At 47.5% G+C, this 13,850-nt stretch overlaps 1 protein-coding gene across 1 annotated transcript in view; it reads left to right on the top strand.

The window, feature by feature from the left end:
* The window catches only part of LOC8053829 (LIM/homeobox protein Lhx1), a 221,651-nt gene that overhangs the window by 75,314 nt on the left and 132,487 nt on the right, over positions 1-13,850 (top strand). The window contains exon 2 of the mRNA XM_042290760.1: positions 846-1,060. Coding sequence (XP_042146694.1) covers positions 846-1,060 — 215 coding nt within the window. The remainder of the gene's footprint in view (positions 1-845; positions 1,061-13,850) is intronic.

Genomic DNA, 13,850 nt, shown 5'->3' with positions numbered 1-13,850 from the left:
CGACGTTGGGCTTAACTTTGACGCGACAACTGAGTTTTGCTCAGCTGTCGAAGGCGTCTTTGGGCGTTTTGCCGACGTAGAATTCTGCTCCTTGAAGTGAACAATGATTTGAAATCTGAACCTATTTCCTCCTTCTTGTCGCGTATGATTAGTTTGAAGGATAAGTTTTACAGCTCAAAACGACTGTATTCCTACTGATGTTACGTGCTTCCGCCACACTGTTGCATTTTTTTTTCTTTTTTGCCCGCGACCTTGGATTGTATACCTGGCGCAACTTTTCTCGCATATACCTGTGCCATATCTCCGATAACGTAACCCCTAGCCAACTGCGTAGTCATTAAACAAGGATGTCTTCAGTTCTCCGAGCCTTGTTCAGCTACATGATCTATGCTAGGTGTGTGCATTCGTTTATATAATTATTATTGGGCGCCACCCCAGAGAACTCAATGCACACTCGCTGTGGCAGTCAATTCGGACACGAACCACGAACAAATATATCAGCGCGGCACGGATACAGCGACATTTAAATAATACCCCATGTCTCACGGACACCTAGAAGTCCTTCAACAAGAACTTTTTGAAGAATCCGCAAATCAGCTCGTGATCTCGACTCTTGAAAGGAGTTTCTTCTAAAGGCCTTCTATGTGCCCGTAAAAGGGGAGTTCACAGCGAAGGTTATAAATACAAGCTTGCTTTTGAACGAGCCTCGACTGAACGTACACAAGTGCATCAGACTAGTGATCAAGACAATTCGTTCACGCTTATAAACTTTCCGGTATATAGCTCATCAGAAGTGTTCTGGCCCTGGGTGATCTCATGCTGAATGTGTGTTTTCTCCGCCGCAGGCGCTTCGGCACCAAGTGCGCGGGCTGCGCGATGGGGATCTCCCCGACGGACCTGGTGCGACGCGCGCGCAGCAAGGTGTTCCACCTCAAGTGCTTCACCTGCCTGGTGTGTCGCAAGCAACTGTCCACCGGCGAGGAGCTGTACGTGCTGGACGAGCACCGCTTCGTCTGCAAGGACGACTACCTCGCCAGGCAGCAGCCGCCCCCGCCACCAGGTGCGAGCTTACACTCTTTCCTGCGGGTATATGCTTCTTGCATATGCGGAACAACTCTCGTCTAAGCTCGAAACTCAGCGAGGGCTAGAAGAGCGGGCGTGTGTCATTGAAAGGTGTTCCGTCCGCGTGACCGTTCATGCAGAGAAGGCCTCGCGTGGCCCTCGCTGCACTGAACCATAGCCTCCTCTATACTGACAAAGCCTGGCAGATCGCCACAAGAAGCGGCCGCCGAAATTGAAAAGGTAGAGCGGAAGACAACAGATGAGAGGAGAGCCTCGTGACGGGCGCCCCGCTGCGGCGAGACGCCGAAACACACTTCTCGCGGGCGATGGAATGCCCGCTCGTGCTCCTCGTGTTCCTCGCGCTAGCGCTTCTTTTCTCGTCGGGTTTAAAAACCATGTTTTGGGTTCTCGCCGCTGCAAAAGGCTTGCGCGGAATAGCGCAAGACTTTTGCACTGGTTCCCCGAGAAATGATTTGTGCTACCAGATCCTCGAGCTCCAAATCTGCGACCGGGCACTCATGGCTCCGCCGTCGAAGTGCCAGGCGTTGTGAGTATAGAGGAACCTGTGACTGAACATATAGTGAAGTTCTTCAACGAAAGCATAATACGGCATGCCAGTCCTCTTTTTATCCCCGTGGCATGGCAGGGAGTGAACTGTGCGATCGTGCACTGCACTGAAGCAAAATTACCGAAAAAGTCTATATTCCGGAATCCGTGGAAGATAAAATAAAATTGCTTATAAGTCAGTTTGCCACTAGGTATGCAGATGCGTGCCTTTGTTGTTGAGAAAAAATGTAGCTACGCGGAGAGCGAGGGTTTTAAAAAGCGTATTTGGCGCATCAGAACGGAAGGAGGGTCACGTCAATCAGAGGGCAACGTAGAGAAGGCACAGGGAGCGCTCGATGACGAGGCAGCCAAGCGCGCGCCGTCATTGGTTGAGATCGACGGGGAAACAAAATGGACGCTGGCGCATCTGGGGGCTCAGCAAACGCGCGACCTGCTGCAGATGTGCAGGCACTCTTGCACGCCGTATACCTCTGTTACGTCACGCCGCGGTGGTGGCGCGTCGGACGCACTTCCGGTCCGGGGCTGTGGGCGGAAGTGCCCATGTGAGACGTGTATTCCTGCGCTGTTTTGAAAGGAACCAAAAAAAACCTGCCTTTTCGTCAAAATGCTGCGACTGGGGCTGTACCAAAAGTGTCGAGAAAGATTTAAAGGTCAGTTTTCATGCGCTCGGTTCGTCCGAGAACGCGGATATGTGCCGTGAAAAGGGAAAACCAGACGCCCTCGGACCACGATTGCTTGGGCGGGAAGCATTTTGGGTTGAATTCACGGATACTTCTGGTCATCAAATTTATTTGTTTTGTTCCAAAATGAGCGCCGGAAAATCGTCAAGTTGTACAGACCACCTGCGGACTACGTTCGATGCGTCTTCAAGTTCAAACGGCCGCCTGATCGTTCGAACTGTCGTCTGCTCTTTCAAACGTTTCTGCTTGTCGTCTGCTCTTTTAGAGGACACCGGCCCATAGACCAAACGTGGGCCTGGTACTTGCGATAAGAAGTACGTGCAGGCCTCAAAAGACTTAAGTTTAAAGGTTGGTAAGCAGGCTGGAAGTAAACAGTACATACAAGGAGATGTTGGTCATTGTTACCAGTGGCCATCACCGACTTGTTATGCCTGATTCACTTGGTTAGATTCCGCTTGCGATTTTCAGTATCGACGTCGACATCTCAGCTACGGTTCACGCTTTTGCAGTCCGAGCGACGTCGCTACTGAAAATTGCGAGCGAAATCTCATCATGTGAATCAGGCTTTAGCGTACATTCTGCGGCGTCCACGCGGAATTAATCGCCGCATGTCAGATGATTTACGCGACGTTTTGTGGTGTAACGAGCCTCGGTAATTTCGCTGACGCCGCTCAAGTAGTCAGACATCGTTAGGAGGACGTAGAATCAACAATTTCAGCGCCAAAAAGAACGCGGGGACTCACACCGACGCCGACAACATCGCATTTCAATGGTTTGTTTATGGGCGACGGCGAGCTTCTTGCCCACACGCCCATCACGCATGCGCGGCGCCGGTGGCGTCCGCTAGGGGCGCTTCGGGCGCTCCGGTTTGTTTGTAAACATGAGTTGGTGTGTACCTTGACAGCTTGCGAAAAGGTGGCTCCTTCACTCTTCTCGCTTCGCGATCGCTTCTTCGGTGCTGTGGAATGCCGCACTCTCAATGGCTGCCAAGGGATAATGAATCCTCGGAAGTTGCCCCCCCCCCCCCCCCTCCCCCTTCTCGTTTCCTAAATTCTTAGTGACCATGGTCTTAAAAGATTAGTATACTACCCAGAAGTCCTTGACGTGCTCAAGGCAGCAGCGATTCAACATGGCTCGCGCCGCCGATAAAGCACTCGTCCGTACATCTGTAAAACGGCAGTAAAGTGAAAACCGAAGACACAACTTCCAGCAAGGCGTTTGCCCGGTGCGCTGCTGGCGAGTTGCCTCGTGTGAAAATACTCGGCTACCAAAGCCCCTGGGGCTCGTAGTCGTCACAGATTTGGCAGTTTCGCATTAGACTCGTGCCAATATACCGTTGCGAGTAAAAGGAATTCTGGCAGCTGCTATTCCCAAACGTGGGCGCCTTCCGCACTTGCTTCCCCCTCCGGTCGAATTGGCAAAAAAGCTTTGTTACACTGTTACTTTTTTTTTCTTTTTTTTTTTTAAGGACGGTATATAGTTTTTGTAAAAACTTTCAGTACGGGTACAAACTGAGGGAGAGGAGAAGACGAGAGCGCGCGGTGACGTCACAACACCGCATTCCAGTTGGAATGATTAGCGGGTAGGCGCGAAGCTAGCTGTCTTTGTCTCTACTCACTGTTCGAACGCGAACGCCGAATGCCTGACACCGGTGTTCGCTGTTCGAACGTTTTCAAAGAGTGTGTTGAGACAAAAGGCAGCCAGATTTGCGACTAAGTCACTAATCGTTCTAAGAAGAACTCGGTGTTCTGACGTCACCGCGCGCTCTTGCCTCCTCCTCTCCCTCAGTTGCTACCCGTATAATCGGCTCCTGCGTGCTGCCATCTTCGTCCACTGGACTGTGCAACGCGTTCCGAGCATGCGCAGTTACTCTCCTCCGGGGAACCTGAGACGCCGCGCGTGCATTCACACAGCAGCGACTGTACATTTTTTTCCGCTTGAGGGTTAAATGTTTTTAAAGGCGTATCATTCTCGATCGAACGACGCTTATGGTCGGCGAACCCCCTGTATGAACGCGAGTTTCGCGTTCTTCCGCACTGACGAACGGACGAAACCGGCCTGTGGGATAACCGACGAGCGCAATCCAGGAGACGTCCGTCGGTATACGCGGCGATCGGACGGTAAGCGTCGCCGCTGCCCACACGGCGTCCGAGGCGTGCTAACTACGCGCGCGGGCGTCGCTCTGCCCACGGAGACACGCAGCAGCGCCAGCGAAAGGTCGACGCGAGACAAAGGCTTCCCCCCTCCCGTCCGTTGCGTGTCTGGCCGCTCGAAATGATGACGGACGAGCTGTCGCGCGTACAAAGCCGGGCCCGGGCGTCAGCCGCGCCTGCGCCGGCGCGCTCGCCTTCCGAGCACGGCCGGAGCGGCGAACAAAAGGCCCCGGCAAAGCGCGGGACCTGGCGCCGGGGGCTCGCGGCGGCAGCGCCTTGGGACGTGCGTGCACCTAAGTCAGCAGCGGAACGGAGTCAACAGCGACCACTCGACGTGACTGACGGCTGTGACGCGGCCCGCGCAGCAGACGTCCCGACGAACGCCGCTGGCAACGCGCGCCGATGCCGGGCTAGGCTCGGCTGCCACGGCGGACTCGTCGGCGGGCGAAGCGCGGATGTGAAATGGCGTGCAAAATGACTGCCTCGTTGAGACGACCTGCGTTGGAGATTCCAAGCAAACCTCAATAGTGTTTTCTTTTTTTTTAACGTGTTTGTGGTGTTTATTATTTATTTATTTATTATCATTATTTCTTTGAGTCGTCCTCCATTTCTTGTAAAGCCGATTTAGTTTTGCTCACTTTGGAGAAACGAACACCCATCATCTGCCAGAGGAAAAAAGGGGGCTACGTCGTAGTTCCCATGTCGAGATGTACGAGAACCAAATTCATCACATAAGGAAAAAAAAAAAAGCATTGATACTCTACTTAGCTGGTATCTGACCGGATATAATCGTGAGTGTTTCTGCAATTTACTTAACTAATATTGCGTGTAATTTTGTCTTCATTCGAGTAAGCACTATGCCCCTTTCAAATTTTAAGGGGAATCCTCTTGGTGTATTTGGACGGACCCCAAATGCGCTCAAAGTTCTCGCCTTTAGTGCGGTAGATACAAGCGCGCTCTTTAGCGTCCAAGAAGATATACCAACAAAAACCGCTCCTAATTCACCAAGGGTTACTCCCCATTATTAGCCTATCGCTCTCGAGACTGAGCGCTTGGTGAATTAGAAAAGATGAGACTACCAGAGCGACACGCCGAGTGTCGATGTCGCCTCTCTGCGAGTCGCATTAAGGGGTGTCCAAACAGGACGTGTCCAAACAGGACACTGCAAAACGCACGACTCCGACAAATCATGAAAATTGAAACGGGCGCGTCCGCTTCACGCCCGCTTTAATTTTCACGATTTGTCGGAGTCGTGCGTTTTGTAGTGTCCTGTTTGGACACCCCTTTAGGCGACCCTTCTACTGAATGACGGGACGACGCGTATTCGTAAATTTCATCGATGATGGTACCGCGGTGTGAGAATCGCGCTCCCTAGCTCCTGGATTATCGGCTTCAAAATGAAGGTGCTTGCCTACACCTTCCTCACGTGAAAAAGTAAAGTAAGGTTCTAACACTACTCGTATATAGCAAAACTATAATTACTTGCGCGTCGCAGACCCAGCCTCGTACTGCTGTTCTACGACGATCATCCAGATGACAGCCATTTGGTAGGCCCCAGTGCGCCCCCTATAGGGAGTGAAAGTTGTGGTGCCTGATTCTTCAAACTTCGCACCGTCGCCTTTATTTGACCCGGTCGCAAACTCAAGTGCCTATGCACTTCGACGTAGCTCTTCCTGTTATAGCCCTTTATGTATACGGGTTTTCTACGAAGCCGCTGTCATCTTGATTGCGTATCAGGGATAGGCAACATACTTGCAAAGATGCAGTCGTGTGCGTATTCCATTAAAAGTAACAAAATTACTTTAATCCCTTACATTTATCGATAATTTTGTAAGTGATCAATTACATATCTTAGAAGATCATTGTAAAGTAATTGCCTTACTTTTTTATTTTTAACAGAGGAATTATTGTCATTCGTTATATTTTATATCACTCACGGAGAAAAAAGGCGGGAATTTTAAATATTAACGAACGTAAAACCGTTTTTTTTTTCTTTTTTGTTTGTTTGTAGAAGTAAGTTTTAACGGAATCAAGCTATCACCTTCATTTACCAAACGCCAGGCCTGCCATTCTTCAGATGTTCCGAGCCTTTCTTCACGTCACCTAAAACCTCGACTCGAATATTTTTTTTTCTACTTCTTCTCGTTCAACACACTAATACAAAGAATCCGGACCCTCCCTGAAGCCCTCAAAATCAAGATTTTCCCTTCCAAAAAAAAAAAAAAAAATAGAAGCACGACCAAAGTACACGTGAGCTGGTGCAGCGGACCTGTGCGCGACTTTTCTTTCTGTCCCTTCACCATTTCTTTGCTTCCTTCTGACCGAGAGAGAGACAGAGAAGATGACTTCCCTGTATCAACTTCAGGGACGAAGATAATCCACACTGGAGACAAAAACGAAGTTTGGAAGCGCTGCATGTTACGAATCCCGGACAAAAGCTCACCGGACAAAAGCTCACCGGACAGAAGCTCACCGGACAAAAGCTCACCCATTTTTTAACAGACCCGGACAAAAGCTCACCAAGAGAAGATTTCTTGTTTGTCTTACAGAGAAACCAAGTTTAGAAAAAAAAGGCGATGAGCCACCTTTTAGCGAATTCGGCCACCGCGAAGCGGCGTGTATGGATAAGTCAGGTGAGTTAACATTTTTGTAATGAGCCGCCGCAGACTGCCGCCGCGAAGCGGTGGGAGCACAGCAGGGGCTTGGGTTAACTCGCGCACCAGTGATACGCGCGTGAAGTAGACAGGCCTTTTTTAAATAGCGTCCCCTTTTCGATAAACGGCATATCTCTAAACTGAGGCTCTGCTTTCTCTAAACCGGGTTTCAATAAAACGTGCCCGTTCTCTAAAAAATGTTTCGATGAAATGGCATTCGATCAACCGTAGTAAACCCTTGCGTGGGATGAGGCAAAAATGGTGCAATGTCCATCGCGTCCGCATTTTATTTCAGCCCGTGTTTCGCCCGGGTAGCGAAAAAAATCAGGTGAGCTTTTGTCCGGGTCTGTGAAAAAACAGGTGAGCTTTTGTCCGGTGAGCTTTTGTCCGGTGAGCTTTTGTCCGGTTACCGCATGTTACGGCGTCTCAATGGGCCAACAGGGTCTTGCTGACGTTTTGGGTGTCGAACAAGTGGAAGAGGGCTTGTGATCCGCTGCGATCGCGTTGTTTTCTACCCACTCATTCAAGAACCCAGTCGCATGTCCAGGTGGCAGCACCTATTTGAAAAAAAAGGTGGATTGAAAAGGTGCTCAGTGCGGCTGGTGACATCTTCTCGTAGAAACAAGGCAAGATGTCCGAATCCCGATCAGACTTTTGAAAGTCAGGTGTTGCTAAAGGTCACAAAAGTGTGAGTGGCAACAACAATACACACTTTCATACACTTGCGTTTTGTTTATTATTCGAGGACAGTAAGGTTGAAAGTAACGTCGCGAAAGTAACGGATTACTTTTTGAAGTAGCTGCCACCTACTTTTATGAAACTGTATTTGCAACTGTAATTAGTTTGAATTTAGCCATGGGTAATTGTAAATATAATTACTTATTTTAGTAACGTGTCCAAGTTTGCAAAGGTGTATCGAAATACAAATACAAAATACGTGGACAAAAACGTTTTTAATTACATATCCAATTAAACCTTTCAAAAAGTTATTGAAATACAACATCCAAATAAAACGAGGAGTATATTTAATCATCTTCAGATAGTTCTAAGACTGCATTTTGTTTCCATAGTTTGACATATTAGGCTTAAATATAGCCGGATAAAAAAAAAAGTATTTTAAATACTTGAATTTCAAATAGTGCCAAAGTACAATGTTGTGCACTGTTCTCCGCAATCAAATGCGATTTTGGGCACCCCTCTTTGCCGAGGGAGTGTTAGCAAAAACAATAAAACTTGCTTCGCTTAGCGGACTATAAACATCGAAGAAAATATCGTCCTCAGTTCATATACCAAGAATGAAGTGCTTAAAGGGAAAGTAAAAATAAAAGTTGTTTGGCGTTTGATGGGTGGGTGCAACATCAGGAAAAACAAATTCAGTACAAGTTTATTCTCAAATGTTTCATCGAAGTAACGGAAGCTTTTTAAACATCATGTTATCAATTCAACGTCGCCAAAAAAATTAAAGCAACCAACCAAAAACTTTATAATTCTACCTATCTCGAATTCATTCCTTGTTGCCTTCTTCCTTCTTTTTCTTCGACGTTTATGGTCCGCTAAGCGTAGCAATTTTTTTGGTTTTAGCTAATCGCATTTGACTGTTTTGAACAGTGCAAAACATTGTACTTTGGCAGTATTTGAAATTCAAGTATTTAAAATATTAGTTTCCTAGTTTCTATGGCATTTAAATACAATCGATAAATTCATACTCTACTATTTAATTAAATAGGAATTACAAAATACTCAAATTATCTTGTATACGAATTTCAAATACTGCCAGTTCTTGCTGCATATACAATCTAGGCTGTGCAGCCTTGATGTTTGAAAGCTGCGAGATATTTGTTGTTGCGCTATGCTCGAATATATACAAAAACTGATTTCGCCGCATCCGCAACCGATGAGGCATCAATGCCTCCTGCGTCAGACATAATAAATATTTCTTCGTTTTTGAGTAAAAAAAAATTAATAAACTTTTTAGAATAATTTTTATAACCATGTTTTATACTAGCAACACACTTACTGTTGGATGCGTAGAATTTTATTTCATGGCTCTACTTTTTTTCTTTTTTTCATTTAATTTTTCGTGAAAGCATGCTCCAAACAGAGGATGAGTCCACAACGACTACGGCGAGGACATGCACCACGCCGTAGTCGTTGTGGACTGGTCCACGCTTGTACGGGACGCAGATTTTTTTGCGCGACTTTATCGGACGAGAAACGATTTAAGGCAAGCACAGCCAGCGGACTAATAAATCTTGCCGGTGAAAGCGAAAGTAAAAGAAGGTGACTTAAAGAGTCACAAATAGAACACAACACAAGAACATCCTGAAAGCTCGTACGCTAATCTTGGTGTCAGCTCTCCTCGAATCCTGTCGAAGTCGAAAACAAACAGGCAAAACAAGCTTTTTGCGTTGAGCAGCGTACGCCCATGTGTCGGCGTTAAGTTTTAGCTTTGTTGTTACGACGTGGTTTGCATTAGTCTTGAATCGTTTATCGTCTGATAACGCCGCGGGGAGAAAAGTATACTTACTCCGTCTACGTCCTTGCGTTTATTAATCCACGAAGTCTACGGCGAGGAAAAAGTTCGCAGTGTTCGCAGTGTCCGCGACTAGCTGCGGCACGACGGAGGCAACCAAAACTCAGCCCTTCGTTGGGAGTCGTTTTACAGAATGCGCTTGAAGATTAGATCAGGCATTTGTGACTGTTTTTAAGAGGAAAATCTTTAAACCAGTTTTTAAGCCTCTTATGGCTGCCTTGTAGCGGCTGCCTGGTAGTAGGCAGTCCCAAGAGGCTTAAACCTATTTTCGGCGTTCAAGTGTGTGAACGGGCCTTAAGATAGCCCGGTAGTAAGCAGTCCCAAGCGTGTGAACCATGCCTTCAGTCGCTAAAGAGCGCTCCGGTTTCGCACATTGCCCAATGGCTTCGGTACTCGAGGGCAAAGCCGATACATTCGACTATTTGTTTTACTGAACGAGTCACATATACATCTGCTACAGTGTAAAAGAGTCGCCACAAACATTCTCTTGCTTTCGTGCTATTTTTTGCGCTGTTCTTTTTTTTTTTGTAAGCTTTAAGTGACACCCAGAATCAGTAACGTCGTTCATGTGATACGACGCTTCATTTCTTGGCAGTTCGCGAACATGGCACACGCTCTGTTGTCGCGAGGAGAGCTGGGCCGTTACGACAGGTTCGAAGGAAGAGGGGGTGGGGAAGAGAATGGCAGGACGGGGAGGGCTGAGCGCGAAGCTGACAGACGGGCTGCTTTCCGTGCGGAAATCGGCGGCACCTTTAAATATTCACGAGCTTCGTGGCGTGGGCCGCCAGAGGTGGCATTTGTTGCGCCGGCGGCGCCTTTGTCGGCCCATCGACGGCCAGCACGCGATTCGCTCGTACGTCCACGGCAAGGCCTCCGCACGGCGCTGCAGCCAAATGCTGGCGCGCCGCGAGTCGCTGCATGAATCTGCTGGCGCGTTTAAGCGCCTCCAATTCCTTCTCGCGTTCTCATCGTATAGATTCAGAATAGGGTGATGGATGGACCAGGACCACAAAAACTTTACTCTTATTGTGTGGACGACGTGCCTCCGATAGCAGAGAGCACACTGTGGTTCGCAATGTGAAGCGTACCTAACCTCTGGCAGACATAGCTGAGAACGTGCTAACTGCGACCTTACAGAACGCTTCCGCAACTAAGAACTGCACACCATTATTGGCCTCGAGATCGACCTAGAGGTGGCGCTACGGTCGCGCTATCATCATCATCAAAGCGGGGATAGTAGAACTGCCGCCCCATAGACTCTCCACGGTCGCGCGCGAGACGGAGTAGATCCTTGCGTTTATTTTGTCGCATACTATCCGTGGGAAAACAATTCTAGCGGAAAAGGATGCAGTACTGTTCGGTGCTTCAGTGAAGATCGAATCGTGTTGCCAGCGTGCGGCCCAAATTAATATCATCGCTTCTGTGTGTGCGTCGTCTGTTCTAGGCAGACGTTGGAAAGCATGGATCACCACGACTGATGCCTGTATCCGGCTGAACTGGAATATTTATGTTAAATATTTGTTTCTTTTAAAATTAATGTATCGGTTTATCAAAGAGGGACTTAAAAAAAAATTCCAACCCAGATAACATAATACTGGTACTGTGAAATCGCAGTTTTTCTGCTTTTTTTTAACGTCTAGTTTTGGCAGAAATATAAATATTTAGAATGAAGATAAGTTAGCGCTGTATTGGAAATTACCATGCTATTGAGTTCCTCTGCACTTCTGTTGTGCCATAGAGTGGGTAACTTTTTGGAGTCTGAACAAATCTACTGCGTTGCGATGAGGAGATTGTGTCTCTTCTAGTTAAGATCTGCAAACTGCACGGTTGGCAGGACAACTGAAACAGGTGAAACAAACTGTTCTAATATATCTGCCGTGACTGTAATAAACGAGTATAACCGAGTAACGCAGCAATGTTCCTGTCATTAAATGCTTTTCTCGGTAGTGTGGGTTCACCCGCTTTAATTTTCTTGGTGAGGGCCGCGGATGTCAAGAGGGTAATACTATAAATTTCTGGCTAAATAATCTTGTATTCAAACACGGTAGACTTTGCAACCCAAACAAACGACGCGCACTACGACACAGGCAGCATCGGCCGCAGTGATACTTTTTTACTGATTAGGGCTAGCGACCTTCACGAGACTTTCCGATCACCCTCCGCCCTCACCTAACGTATATCGGGACTGGGCAGTTCATCGATTAACTTTCAGATTATTCAAGTAATGCTTTAATTGCAATTTTTTTTTGCCGGTTAATTGGAGTCTTGTGCTGGAGAAAGTCAACAAGGAGTAAAATATGCCTGCTTTAATATTTTTGGCGTCTTTACTTCTTTTGTGACACAGGCTTGCACGGTAAACCACTTCAGCGTGGTTTGCCGTTTATCATTTCACCGAGGGTGATTATACTGTAACTTAGAAAAATACTTCATTTTAAAAGGCTTCCCGTGTTCATATTTATGTAGGACTCACAACGTGAAGTTTATAATGGGAATGCAATATGCCATTTATGACATAGTAAAATGCAATATGACCGGGGAAAAATCAACATACGTATTTATTGATTGATTAGTCTATTGAAGGATAGCGATCAGTCGGGTTAATGTTCTAATCAAACCACGGACCCACTCAACATTCAATGCTTTATGAAAGCCGCGGTTTGTGCGATATAACAAAAACACGTGGGGCCAGCGATCGTATAAAAAACAACACACTAAGATTATGGAAGCTTCCGACTTAATAATAATCGTTTTGCTGAATTTCTACGCACGGCAAACAATACAACACAACATTTAGTAAAAAAAAACGGCCGTAAGACATAAAACATTTAATAAGGAATGTCAAGCTCAGCCTGAAACGGGCTTGCGTCGTCGAGATCCATGCTTCTGAGCGTGCGCCCGTAGCAGACGACGCACGGCGGTATCCCCGCTTTCGCGCGTTTCCAATTCCGGCCGCACGGTGGCGGCACGGTTCGATCTCGAGGCGAATAAGACAGGCGTTCCCTGTAGAAGCTAGCTATGAGCATGCGCGGAGAAGAACGAGCTCAGGTAGTAATCATTCCGCCCTTTACAACCAGTAGACCGATCTCTTCGAACGTTCGACGCAACGTTAATAAAACACTCAATTGGGACCCTCATCCATGAAACCCGGACCGCTCGCGTCCACCGAGACAAAACTAAATACGATAACAGCGCCACCCTTTAGCGACGAGTCAAAACATGAAAGTTATATTGGTACTGCGGAATGGCACTGCAAGATGGCGCCACCGGGCCTTGCGCGATTCGACCTGAACCGATACGTGCAGACCTGGAGTTCCGGGAGTGGCCGTTACGGGAGAAATGGCGGCGTTGCGATTGTCTTTAGTTCGGTTCTCGAATACGGATCGAAGCCACTTTTTCAAAGCAGGCTCTATGCCAGCTTCCCAGCTGTTTTGTTTTAGTAACGTTGGCTTGGACGGCTCCATAACTCTGTTACCGCTCATTCACACTGGAAGCGGATCCGCGTTCGCAAAGCGGTTGCGAACGCGGTTGTATAAAGATTCAGTACAATTTCACGCGCACTCGATGACATCAAGTGCGCGTGCAATTGTACTGGATCTTTATACAACGGCGTTCGCAACCGCTTTGCGAACGCGGATCCGCTTCCAGTGTGAATGAGCGGTTAGAGTCCCAAAAAAGGTTTGCAAGGCACCCCCTTACGGCGAACCAGGGGGACGTCACGCCGAGGACAGAATGTTTCCCCGAGTTGCCCTGCTCGCCTTGTGGAGGCTGTGACGACGTTAGCTGTCGGCGCGCCCGTTTCTATTTACTTTTTTTGTGCGCATTTTTCGTAGGAAGTGAGAATTTTCATATGTGGTTTTATTGAGGTACGGCCTGTAGCTGCAGGCGAAACTTCAACCAATATTTCAAGCATGGTTGACAGGGTAGACAGCGCATAAATCACAACTGGTATATGAAAATGAAGAAATGTTGCCTCACTTGCAGGAGCATCATGATAGATTTACATCTCACAGTCAATGCTGCTGACGTTCTGAGTGAGTTGACAAGTCATGCAAACTATTTCGTGCTTTTTTTCCCCCCTTTATTTGTATCTCTGCTTTCAAACAAAAACGCCGAAGCAGAAAAGCGGCGTGCTGCTCGAGCAACGTGCTAAATATATGGTCTGGGCCATGGAGAGAAAATTACTAGTGAGACAGCCGAAGTA

The sequence above is a fragment of the Ixodes scapularis genome, unplaced genomic scaffold, assembly GCF_016920785.2.
Source record: "Ixodes scapularis isolate PalLabHiFi unplaced genomic scaffold, ASM1692078v2 PGA_scaffold1__304_contigs__length_218370807, whole genome shotgun sequence".
Classification (NCBI taxonomy): Eukaryota; Metazoa; Arthropoda; class Arachnida; order Ixodida; family Ixodidae; genus Ixodes; species Ixodes scapularis.
The sequence above is the reverse complement of the archived record's forward strand: the minus strand, read 5'-3'. Positions and strand labels throughout refer to the sequence as shown.